Here is a 12,472-nt window from a genome sequence, read left to right as displayed (position 1 = left end):
CCTGCAAAAAAGCAGCGTTCAGCTCCTAACGCAGCCCCATTGTTTCCTATGGGGAAACACTTCCTACGTCTGCACCTAACACTCTAACATGTACCCCGAGTCTAAACACCCCTAACCTTACACTTATTAACCCCTAATCTGCCGCCCCCGCTATCGCTGACCCCTGCATTTTTTTTTAAACCCTAATCTGCCGCTCCGTAAACCGCCGCAACCTACGTTATCCCTATGTACCCCTAATCTGCTGCCCTAACATCGCCGACCCCTATGTTATATTTATTAACCCCTAATCTGCCCCCCACAACGTCGCCGACACCTGCCTACACTTATTAACCCCTAATCTGCCGAGCGGACCTGAGCGCTACTATAATAAAGTTATTAACCCCTAATCCGCCTCACTAACCCTATCATAAATAGTATTAACCCCTAATCTGCCCTCCCTAACATCGCTGACACCTAACTTCAATTATTAACCCCTAATCTGCCGACCGGAGCTCACCGCTATTCTAATAAATGTATTAACCCCTAAAGCTAAGTCTAACCCTAACACTAACACCCCCCTAAGTTAAATATAATTTAAATCTAACGAAATAAATTAACTCTTATTAAATAAATGATTCCTATTTAAAGCTAAATACTTACCTGTAAAATAAATCCTAATATAGCTACAATATAAATTATAATTATATTATAGCTATTTTAGGATTAATATTTATTTTACAGGCAACTTTGTAATTATTTTAACCAGGTACAATAGATATTAAATAGTTAAGAACTATTTAATAGTTACCTAGTTAAAATAATAACAAATTTACCTGTAAAATAAATCCTAACCTAAGATATAATTAAACCTAACACTACCCTATCAATAAAATAATTAAATAAACTACCTACAATTACCTACAATTAACCTAACACTACACTATCAATAAATTAATTAAACACAATTCCTACAAATAAATACAATTAAATAAACTAGCTAAAGTACAAAAAATAAAAAAGAACTAAGTTACAAAAAATAAAAAAATATTTACAAACATAAGAAAAATATTACAACAATTTTAAACTAATTACACCTACTCTAAGCCCCCTAATAAAATAACAAAGCCCCCCAAAATAAAAAATTCCCTACCCTATTCTAAATAAAAAAAGTTACAAGCTCTTTTACCTTACCAGCCCTGAACAGGGCCCTTTGCGGGGCATGCCCCAAGAATTTCAGCTCTTTTGCCTGTAAAAGAATAAATACAATACCCCCCCCCAATATTACAACCCACCACCCACATACCCCTAATCTAACCCAAACCCCCCTTAAATAAACCTAACACTAAGCCCCTGAAGATCTTCCTACCTTGTCTTCACCATCCAGGTTCACCGATCCGTCCTGAAGAGCTCCTCCGATGTCCTGATCCAAGCCCAAGCGGGGGGCTGAAGAGGTCCATGATCCGGTCAAAGTCTTCATCCAAGCGGGGCAGAAGAGGATCTTCCATCCGATTGAAGTCATCATCCAGGCGGCATCTTCTATGGTCTTCCATCCGGAGCGAAGCGGCAGGATCCTGAAGACCTCCATCGCGGAACATCCATCCGGACCGACGACTGAACGACGAATGACTGTTCCTTTAAGGGACGTCATCCAAGATGGCGTCCCTCGAATTCCGATTGGCTGATAGGATTCTATCAGCCAATCGGAATTAAGGTAGGAATTTTCTGATTGGCTGATGGAATCAGCCAATCAGAATCTAGTTGAATCCGATTGGCTGATCCAATCAGCCAATCAGATTGAGCTCGCATTCTATTGGCTGTTCCGATCAGCCAATAGAATGCGAGCTCAATCTGATTGGCTGATTGGATCAGCCAATCGGATTGAACTTGATTCTGATTGGCTGATTCCATCAGCCAATCAGAAAATTCCTACCTTAATTCCGATTGGCTGATAGAATCCTATCAGCCAATCGGAATTCGAGGGACGCCATCTTGGATGACGTCCCTTAAAGGAACCGTCATTAGTCGGGAGACAACGGAAGAAGAGGATGGATCCGCGTCGCCTGCTTCAAGATGGACCTGCTCCGCACCGGATGGAAGAAGATCGAAGATGCCGCTTGGAGAAGATGTTTGCCGGTCCGGATGTCCTCTTCTTGCCGGATAGGAGGAAGACTTTGGAGCCTCTTCTGGACCTCTTCAGCACCGGATGATGGATCGCCAACCCCCGCTTGGGTTGGATGAAGATGTTGGAGCCAGGACGGATCGGTGATACCTGGATGGTGAAGACAAGGTAGGAAGATCTTCAGGGGCTTAGTGTTAGGTTTATTTAAGGGGTGTTTGGGTTAGATTAGGGGTATGTGGGTGGTGGGTTGTAATGTTGGGGGGGGGGTATTGTATTTATTCTTTTACAGGCAAAAGAGCTGAAATTCTTGGGGCATGCCCCGCAAAGGGCCCTGTTCAGGGCTGGTAAGGTAAAAGAGCTTGTAACTTTTTTAATTTAGAATAGGGTAGGGAATTTTTTATTTTGGGGGTCTTTGTTATTTTATTAGGGGGCTTAGAGTAGGTGTAATTAGTTTAAAATTGTTGTAATATTTTTCTTATGTTTGAAAATATTTTTTTATTTTTTGTAACTTAGTTCTTTTTTATTTTTTGTACTTTAGCTAGTTTATTTAATTGTATTTATTTGTAGGAATTGTGTTTAATTAATTTATTGATAGTGTAGTGTTAGGTTAATTGTAGGTAATTGTAGGTAGTTTATTTAATTATTTTATTGATAGGGTAGTTTTAGGTTTAATTATATCTTAGGTTAGGATTTATTTTACAGGTAATTTTGTTATTATTTTAACTAGGTAACAATTAAATAGTTCTTAACTATTTAATAGCTATTGTACCTGGTTAAAATAATTACAAAGTTGCCTGTAAAATAAATATTAATCCTAAAATAGCTATAATATAATTATAATTTATATTGTAGCTATATTAGGATTTATTTTACAGGTAAGTATTTAGCTTTAAATAGGAATCATTTATTTAATAAGAGTTAATTTATTTCGTTAGCTGTAAATTATATTTAACTTAGGGGGGTGTTAGTGTTAGGGTTAGACTTAGCTTTAGGGGTTAATACATTTATTAGAATAGCGGTGAGCTCCGCTCGGCAGATTAGGGGTTAATAATTGAAGGTAGGTGTCGGCGATGTTAGGGAGGGCAGATTAGGGGTTAATACTATTTATGATAGGGTTAGTGAGGCGGATTAGGGGTTAATAACTTTATTATAGTAGCGCTCAGGTCCGCTCGGCAGATTAGGGGTTAATAAGTGTAGGCAGGTGTCGGCGACGTTGAGGGGGGCAGATTAGGGGTTAATAAATATAATATAGGGGTCGGCGGTGTTAGGGGCAGCAGATTAGGGGTACATAGGGATAACGTAGGTGGCGGCGCTTTGCGGTCGGAAGATTAGGGGTTAATTATTTTAAGTAGCTGGCGGCGACGTTGTGGGGGGCAGGTTAGGGGTTAATAAATGTAATACAGGGGTCGGCGGGGTTAGGGGCAGCAGATTAGGGGTACATAAGTATAACGTAGGTGGCGGTCGGCAGATTAGGGGTTAAAAATTTTAATCGAGTGGCGGCGATGTGGGGGGAGCTCGGTTTAGGGGTACATAGGTAGTTTATGGGTGTTAGTGTACTTTAGGGTACAGTAGTTAAGAGCTTTATGAACCGGTGTTAGCCAGAAAGCTCTTAACTCCTGCTATTTTCAGGCGGCTGGAGTTTTGTCGTTAGAGCTCTAACGCTCACTTCAGAAACGACTCTAAATACCAGCGTTAGAAAGATCCCATTGAAAACATAGGATACGCAAATGGCGTAGGGGGATCTGCGGTATGGAAAAGTCGCGGCTGAAAAGTGAGCGTTAGACCCTTTAATCACTGACTCCAAATACCAGCGGGCGGACAAAACCAGCGTTAGGAGCCTCTAACGCTGGTTTTGACGGCTACTGCCGAACTCCAAATCTAGGCCTATGGTTGTTGCTATTGCAGCTTACCCCATTGCAAGTCCCCAACTAAGAAAAAAGAACACCACTCCACAACCCCCACTACAATACACTCAAAATCCTGTGGGGACAGTATTTTACAACTAAATACCCCTTCCCAATATTAAACAACCTACAGTAATACTTATTCCATCGCCTATATTCAGTCTCTTACCAGCAGAAGACTTCTCATGACCTACTATAGGTTACCTCCTATTTATATAACAAATCTGATTAGTTATCTTAATAACTAATCAGGGTTAGGGTGGAAGAGTTGTCAAAAATTAGCCCTCTAACTCATCCTATAGGATAACTATTGCTTGCCAAATCAGAAAAATTTGACAGTGTACACTTTCACAACAGCCCTAAATGTTAGATGGATAACCAGTCACAAGTCCCTTATCAACTAGGTAAATAGGAGGGAAACCTGGACTAGGGCCCAATTGAAGGCAAAAAGGACTTAAAGAGACAATGTAGACAGGAAAAGTTTAAGATAACCTATGCTGGAATGGTATTTTGCAGGAGATTTTGAGTTTTGCTATCTTTTTTTTTTGGAGGCTTAGCTAGTTGACTGGTGCTTTATTTTTTTTGGAGGCTTAGCTAGTTGACTGGTGCTTTAGATGTTGGGAGTGTTCTGGGGTCAAACACTGGGGGGCTGGGTCATGCTAGTGGGTTCTGATTTGGTAGGATTTTTGTGGTCGTAATTTAGGTCATGGTGGAAGCCTTAGGTCAATGTTATCATGAATTATAGTTGAAGGTTGGTTTGTAGTTTATGGTAATTAGAACTTCCCTCTGAGGGGAAAATAGGAAATTTAAGAACCATCAGAAAATCTACTGGTTAGCAGTTAGAGATCTGTTGGTAAATTCTGCTCAACCTTTTGGCCACACCAGATAAAGTATTTTGAAAGATAAGCCATTTTTCATTCTAATCCCAGCTTCTGGTGTTCTTCTGTGTGGCACCTGAAGAAATGTAGCGGTTTGAGGCCCCATTTACTGATGACTGCCCTTGCCTCAATAAACTATTTAAAGCCTTCTTGTTTTGTATATCCTCAAATAAATATTGGGACTTCTTTATTTAAAGGAACATTAAAGTCAAAATTACTCAGTGCATACAATAAAAAAACAAACAAAATAAAAACCTTCTGCTACCAAACAAAACTCTTTCCCTTGATATTCTTTTTGGAAGAAGCCCAGGAGCGTGCAGTATGTATGATATTCTTAGCTGCCTCCTTGAAGGGACATTCCAGTCCAAATTTAAATGCACATATATTTATTACATCTTTGAATAGAAACATATTTGCAATATAGATGCATTGGCAAAAATGCTTCTAGTAAAAGTTATCACTGTTTTAGTGTTAACATTTTTCTGCACATGCAAGTGAAGCATAGCTAGATATTCTCTGTGCACCAGCATTTTAAATACTGCAGCTCCTCATCAGTGGGGCATGTAATCATGTCAAAAATTAACAAATTGAGTCATTACCAGATGGTACAAGCACCTTAGGCTGTCTGAGCAAGTGCTGTGTTTAAAATGCTGGTGCACGGTGCATACTTAAATACACTTTTGAAACAGCTATAGCTTTTATTAGAAGCATTTTTGCTAATGCATGTATATTACAAAATTGCTTCTGTTCAATACCAAAATGCACCCATGTGGTTTCCAATTTTGGCTGGAATATCCCTTTAAACTGCATCAGTATGAACTCAACAAAGGATACAGTTGCAGCTTCTATCAAAATTATGAAAGTTTAACTCTGACTTCCACGTCTATTTAATATGACATTCACATGCTCAGTTTTCATCAATTGGAAGGTTTATACGTTTGTGCCCCTGTTGGCTTAAAGGGACACTGAACCCAATTTTTTTCTTTCATGATTCAGATAGAGCATGCAATTTTAAGCAACTTTCTAATTTACTCCTATTATCAAATTTTCTTCGTTCTCTTGCTATCTTTATTTGAAAAAGAAGGCATCTAAGCTTTTTTTATTTAGTACTCTGGACAGCACTTTTTTATTGGTGGATGAATTTATCCACCAATCAGCAAGAACAACCCAGGTTGTTCACCAAAAATGGGCCGGCATCTAAACTTACATTCTTACATTTCAAATAAAGATACCAAGAGAATGAAGAAAATTTTATAATAGGAGTAAATTAGAAAGTTGCTTAAAATGTCATGCTCTGTCTGAATCATGAAAGAAAAAATTTGGGTTCAGTGTCCCTTTAAGTGACATAATTTTTTTCTGTATTATTTTTATATCTGAAAATTACTTAAAGGGCCATAATACCCAAATGTTTAAACACTTGAAAGTGATGCAGCATAGCTGTAAAAAGCTGACTAGAAAATATCTCCTGAACATCTCTATGTAAAAAAGAAAGATATTTTACCTCAAAAGTTCCTCAGTAGCCACCTCCCATTGTAAAGGATTTCTAAGCAGCATTTTAGTGTGTCTGTCCTGGGACATCTGAAGGGATGAGCATCGTGCACTCTCATCTTATTTCACCAATCAGGTAAAGGAAGTTTACAATGAAATCTCATGAGAGTCAAGTCAAATCTCATGAGATCACAGTAAAAGTTCATGACCTCAGCACTGCTGATGCTGATTGGCTGCTGTTCATTTCTTCATTTTTTTAATTTTTTTTACCTGCAGCTGGGAGCAGTTGAGTATAACTTTTTACACAGAACTTACTCTGCTGAGCTGAGGAGATTGTGAGGTAAAATATCTTCCTTTTTTACATAGAGATGCTCAGGTGATATTTTCCTGTCAGCTTTTTATAGTTATACTGCATCAGTTTCAAGTGATTTAGCATATGATTATTATGTCCCTTTAATGGAAATTGTTTTAGATATGTTTTTGAGACATCATTTTGCTACAAACATTTTTTTCAAACACACCATACACTATATACATAAAGATATTTTCACCAAAAACAGATAGAAGTGAGAAGAGCTAATGACAATTTTATTCCCTTTTAGATTGCATTTTTTGAAGATGCAGGAAAACAAGCAGAATTATCCAAGAAGTGGGGCTTTGATAAAACCAAGATTGAAGAACTCGGAAAAAAGTAAATCTCTGATACTGTTTCAGGTTTAGATTTTTTATGTTAGCAATAAAATGCTCTAGTGAAGTAAATTGTTAGTTTTACAATAAGATATCTATTTAAAAGGGACATGAAACTCAAAAAAGTTTCTTTCATGATTCAGATAGAACATAACATTTTAAATAAATTGCAATTTACTGTATGCTCTATCTGAATCATAAAAGAAAAAATGCGGGTTTCATGTCCTTTAAATGAGCAAAATATAACCAACTGATGGTAACACACATTGGCATTCATTTTAAAATGTATCCAGCTGAAAAATTAGTTTACAGTTTTTTAATCTAGGTGGTATATCAAAGTCAAATGTTAAGTTTTTAAACACAATATTCTGCCAATTGTAATTTTTTGGTTGTGAAATTAATGAGAAAATACTTGAGGCTAAGGGGTAAATTTAACAGGAGGGGACTGGACAAGATTTGCTGTAGCGAATCATGTCCGCTCGACCTCGCTAAATGCATTTACCATGGCACAAGCATTTCTAGTAAAATGCTTATGCAATGCTGCCCCCTGCTCACTGGCGGCTAATCAGGGGCCGTCAATCATCCCGATCATATCGGATCGGGATGATTCCAGTCCATCACCTAACTTTACGCCACCTTATGACCGCTGCTTTTCCTAATTTCCTTTTCTGGCGGACCAGAAACGATGGGGCGTCGATGCAGCATCCGCTGCTTAATAAATCGACACCTAAGAGTAGAAATGGAACTGGATAATAACATAACAGGACAAATGTTCATATGTATAAAAAAATATTAAAATTGTAACCACACATTTAAATTTTGTGTGCAGTTTCACAGTTATACATTCCATTATCTAGATTGACATACTACTTATTTGTATTTACTTTCATGAGAATTTTAGAATTGTGGGATTTTATTTCTATTAACGGGACATTCTAGTCAAAATTGCAATGTGTGCCAGTGTTTATCAGTTTTGCTCAAATTTATTTCCTTCTTAATATGGGAAGAGTCCACAGCTGCATTCCTTACTTGTGGGAAATACTGAACCTGGCCACCAGGAGGAACCAAAGGCTTAAATACCTCCCCCATTTCCTCATAACCCCAGTCATTCTTTGCCTTTCATCACAGGAGGTTGGCAGAGAAGTGTCAGAAGATTTCGGGGTAGTCTCTTATGGAGGTTAGTAGCATGGATGAAAGTTAGAGTCCGAAGATGCAGGGAGAGTCTTTCTGAGAAACCATCCTGACTCATATTTACAGCTCCATAAGCAATCAGCGTTGGCGAGTTTTGCTGCCTACTTTCTTCACTCAAGTCCATGTCAGAAGCAACGCTACTATCTGTCAAACTTGAAGGACCGTGTTAATGTTCCACGGCATAGATTCTGGTAAGATCATTTCATATTTTATACATTTATGAAAACGCAAGAAGACAGGGTCACAGTGTGACTCTCCTTTTATCTATATAGAATTAAGGGTTAATATCTCCTGAGGGGGATTATTGAACAGTGGGGAATAATCTTATATGTTTATTTGATTTTATGCTGCTTTTATGTGTAAGATGTTATGGGCTCATAGGCAATATGGAATATACAGGTTTCACTTTCACTTTGAGAGCCGTGCAGCTTACAAGTTTGGCGTGCTTTTTCTCATAGCAGGGACGGTCCTGCATTGTGCAGTTTTCATTCCCTCTTTCCAGACCGGGTGTCTATCAGAGAAGAGTCATAAATCTCTGTACTGTCTGGGTCATAGGAGGTTGGGAATGCCTCAGCTATTGGGGTATAAGGGTGCCGTTTTTGTGAATAAAATAAGATTGTTTTATTTTCTATAGTTCTCCGATTATTGCACTAACGATGGAGGATTCTGTTACTTTAGAGAGTACTCCCTCTATTCCTAAAGAGTAATTCCTGTTTATATTGTGAGGAGGCCTTAGATCCGCATAGAAGTTTTGGTGAATTTTGAGGTTCCAGAGGCCAAAATTGCCTGATGAACCTTTGATTCCAAAATTGGATAGAGTTTGGGGACAGGGCGGTACCTTATCCTTCCCTGCTCCTGTTAGATGGTGAACATTATTAAGAATGAATGGGACAGGATTGGATTCCTTTTCCCCCTCTTCTTCCTTTAAGAAATTGTTCCTGGTCCTGGACTCTCAATAGAGTTGTGGGGTTCGTCCCTAAAAGGAATGGCGCCATCTTCACAATTGCTAAACATTCTGCTATCCCGCTTGAGGATAGCTCTTCGTTTAAAGAGCCCATGGATAAAAGATGGAAACTCTGTTAAAAAAGATGTTTCAACATTTGGGATATTTGTTTCAACTGGCGGTGGCTGTTGCCACGGTTGCTAAAGAATCTACCTACGGGTGCGACTCCTTATAAGATTTGATTGAGGTGGAGAGGTTCCTTCGACGTTATTCAGGAAAGAATTACGGCCTTGAGGATTACTAATTATTTTATATGTGATGCTTTTAAGCAGATTATTCGCCTGAATGCTAAGGCTTCAGCTTTTCTGCCCAGGCCCATCGGGTTCTGGCTGACGTCATGATCTGCGTCTAGACTTCTTTCCCTCCCCTTTAAGGGAAAGATTTTGTTTGGTCCAGGCCTGGACTTAATTATCTCCACGGTCACAGGGACAAGGGTGCCCTCCTACTGTAAGAGAATAAGAACTAGTCTAAGGGACAATTTTCATTATTTTTGTCCGATAAAGCCCATTATCAGCAGTCCTCTACTAAGCCAGAGCAAACCAAGAGCTCTTGGAAGCCGACTCAGTCCTGAGCTGAGCTGAGCAAGAAGCTCAGCTGAGCAAGAAGCCCGCTGAGTCTAAGTCGGCATGAATGAGTGGTCCCCGGTCCTCTTCTGGATCGTGTAGGGGGCATACTGTCACTCTTTTCAGTCGCTTGGTTTAGGGACGTGCAGGATCCATAGGTCCTGGAGGTCATAGCTCAGGGTTACAAGATAGGTTTCAAGTCTCAACCTCCCAGGGGCAGATTCCTCCTCTCAAACCTGTTTTCCTGACCAGAAAAGATGGAAGCCTTTCTGGCGTGCGTACGGGATATGTCCTCTTAGGAGTTATTGTCCCGGTACCTATCACAGAGAGAGGTTTGGGATATTTTTCAAACCTTTTCGTTGTCCCAAAGAAGGAGGGAACTTTCCGCCTGATTCAGGACCTAAAGTGCTTAAACAAATTTTTATATGTACCCTCGTTCAAGATGGAGACAATAAGGTCCATTCTTCCCATCGTTTGAGAAGGGCAGTTCATGACCACAATAGATCTGAAGGATGCTTCCTTCACGTACAATCCTGAAGGACCACTTCCAGTTCCTGAGGTTTGTATTCTTGGACCAACACTTCCAGTTTATTGCACTTCCGTGGGGTCTAGCTATGGCTTCAAGAAATTTTTAGAAGAGTGGAACATTTGGAATCTCTTCCCATGGATGGAAGATAAATCTAAAGAGAATTCTCCTATATCAAGTACCAGGGTAGAATTCCCGGGTACTATAATAGACTCCATAGACATGAGAATATTTCTAACAGACCAAAGATGTTGCAAGCTAGCTTCAACATCTCTTGCCCTCCAGACCTCCTTATGGCCATCTGTGGCTTGGTGTATGGAGGTTATTGGTCTCATGGTGTCATTCAGACTTGTCTCAAAAGATTTCTCTGGTCAACTGATTGAGAGAATCGCTCTCTTGGTAGTTTTGTCCGGATCTCTTGTCCCGAGGGACGTCCGTCTTAGGACCATCCTGGGTGATTGTGACTACGGTTGCGAGTCTGTCAGGGTGCAGAGCTGTTTGGGGTGCCAGGAAGGCACAGGGCCTATGGACTCAGGACAATGGTCTGAAGGCTTGGCCTCTGCTGGGTTTGTCCCAGTTTATCAGATTCCAATCAGATAATATAACCTTGGTGGCTTACATCAACCAACAGGGCGGAACGAGAAGCTCACTAGCTATGAGGGAAGTATCTCGGATTCTGGAGTGGGTGGGGACCCATATCTGTCAGCGATCCACATTCTGGGTGTGGACAACTGGGAAGTGGATTTTCTCAGAAGATAATCCTTTCATCCAGGGGAATGGTCTCTCCATCCCAAAGTGTTTGTGGAGATTTGCAAAAGGAAGATCTTATGACTACCCAGCTATGGGTTGAGGTACTGGGATCCTCAGGCGGAGCTAATAGATGCATTAGTGGTGCCTTGGAGGTTCAATCTAATTTAAATTTTCCGGCCGTTTACTACTACTTACTCGTGTAGTGGCTTGAATCAAGCAAGAGCAGGCATCAGTGATAATGATTGCTCCGTCTTGGCAGTGAAGAATATGGTTCGTGGATCTAGTGGGGATGTCCTCATCTCCTCCGTGGAAGTTACCTTGTTGCAGGGATCTGCTGACCAAGGTCTCTTTGTTCATCAATGTCTAGATTCTCTGAGATACATATATACAGGTTGTAAGTGGCGCAATGGAAGCTAATTCCCACTGTTAATGATATAAAGATGTATATACATATAAAATACAATCAGATAATGACTGATCTGTAACTAATAAAAGCATTCATACACTCAATAAAATTAAATATATAAGTTTATTAATGTGGTATAAACAATAAAATTGACTATATAAGACACCGGTGTCAGCATAAAATATGTCCTAAAAAATCAGTTAATAACAAATGTTAAAATATAGTCATACGATCTGGCAAATACCGTTATAGATCCACGCCTGTACAATGGCCTAAGTAGATAGCTTAATACTGTTACAATATAATAATTGCTGAAGACATATACGCCTAAAACGTGCATACAAAGTGGCTAATAGTTGACACGTTGCTGAAGGTTACTATGTAACTAGTGATCATGAAATGTTCAGATGTATGTAAATTGGATGCCAAAGTCTTTAGAAGAAACAAACGTACAACTTTGTAAATATTATCCATGTGCAATTGTAAAGTGTGGTGCTTTCATGCACAAGTTTCAGCAGTTGATGCCCAATTAAAAATACCTGAATGTCTTTGTCTTCGAACGTTCCGTTTCTTAAAAAGTACTCACAGTGCACTGTGGTTTATAGGACTCTGATCCTCAGGAGGATAGTCAGTACTGACCTTAAAGGGACAGTATACACTCATTTTCATATATCTGCATGTAATAGACACTACTATAAAGAATAAGATGCACAGATTCTGATATAAAAATCCAGTAAAAAACTGTTTAAAAACTTACTTAGAAACTGTCAGTTTGGCTCTGTTGAAAAGGTAGCTGGAAAGCCCACTGCAAGTGGCAAATAAGACACTCCCCCCTCCCCCTTCTTTTGCATATGAAAAGACCCTTTACACAAACAGGAGCAAGCTGGAGAAGGTAGCTGACAGTATTCACATAAAACTTTGGGGCTTGGTTAGGAGTCTGAAAATCAGAGCAATGTTATTTAAAAATAAGCAAAACTA

General features: G+C 39.5%; 1 protein-coding gene across 1 annotated transcript in view; it reads left to right on the top strand.

Annotated features, from left to right (window-relative positions):
- The window catches only part of GDA (guanine deaminase), a 238,910-nt gene that overhangs the window by 60,658 nt on the left and 165,780 nt on the right, over positions 1 to 12,472 (top strand). Inside the window, exon 2 of the mRNA XM_053702505.1 lies at positions 6,971 to 7,059. Coding sequence (XP_053558480.1) covers positions 6,971 to 7,059 — 89 coding nt within the window. The remainder of the gene's footprint in view (positions 1 to 6,970; positions 7,060 to 12,472) is intronic.

The sequence above is a fragment of the Bombina bombina genome, chromosome 2 (genome assembly GCF_027579735.1).
Source record: "Bombina bombina isolate aBomBom1 chromosome 2, aBomBom1.pri, whole genome shotgun sequence".
NCBI lineage: Eukaryota > Metazoa > Chordata > Amphibia > Anura > Bombinatoridae > Bombina > Bombina bombina.
This window is presented reverse-complemented; position numbering and strand designations above follow the sequence as displayed.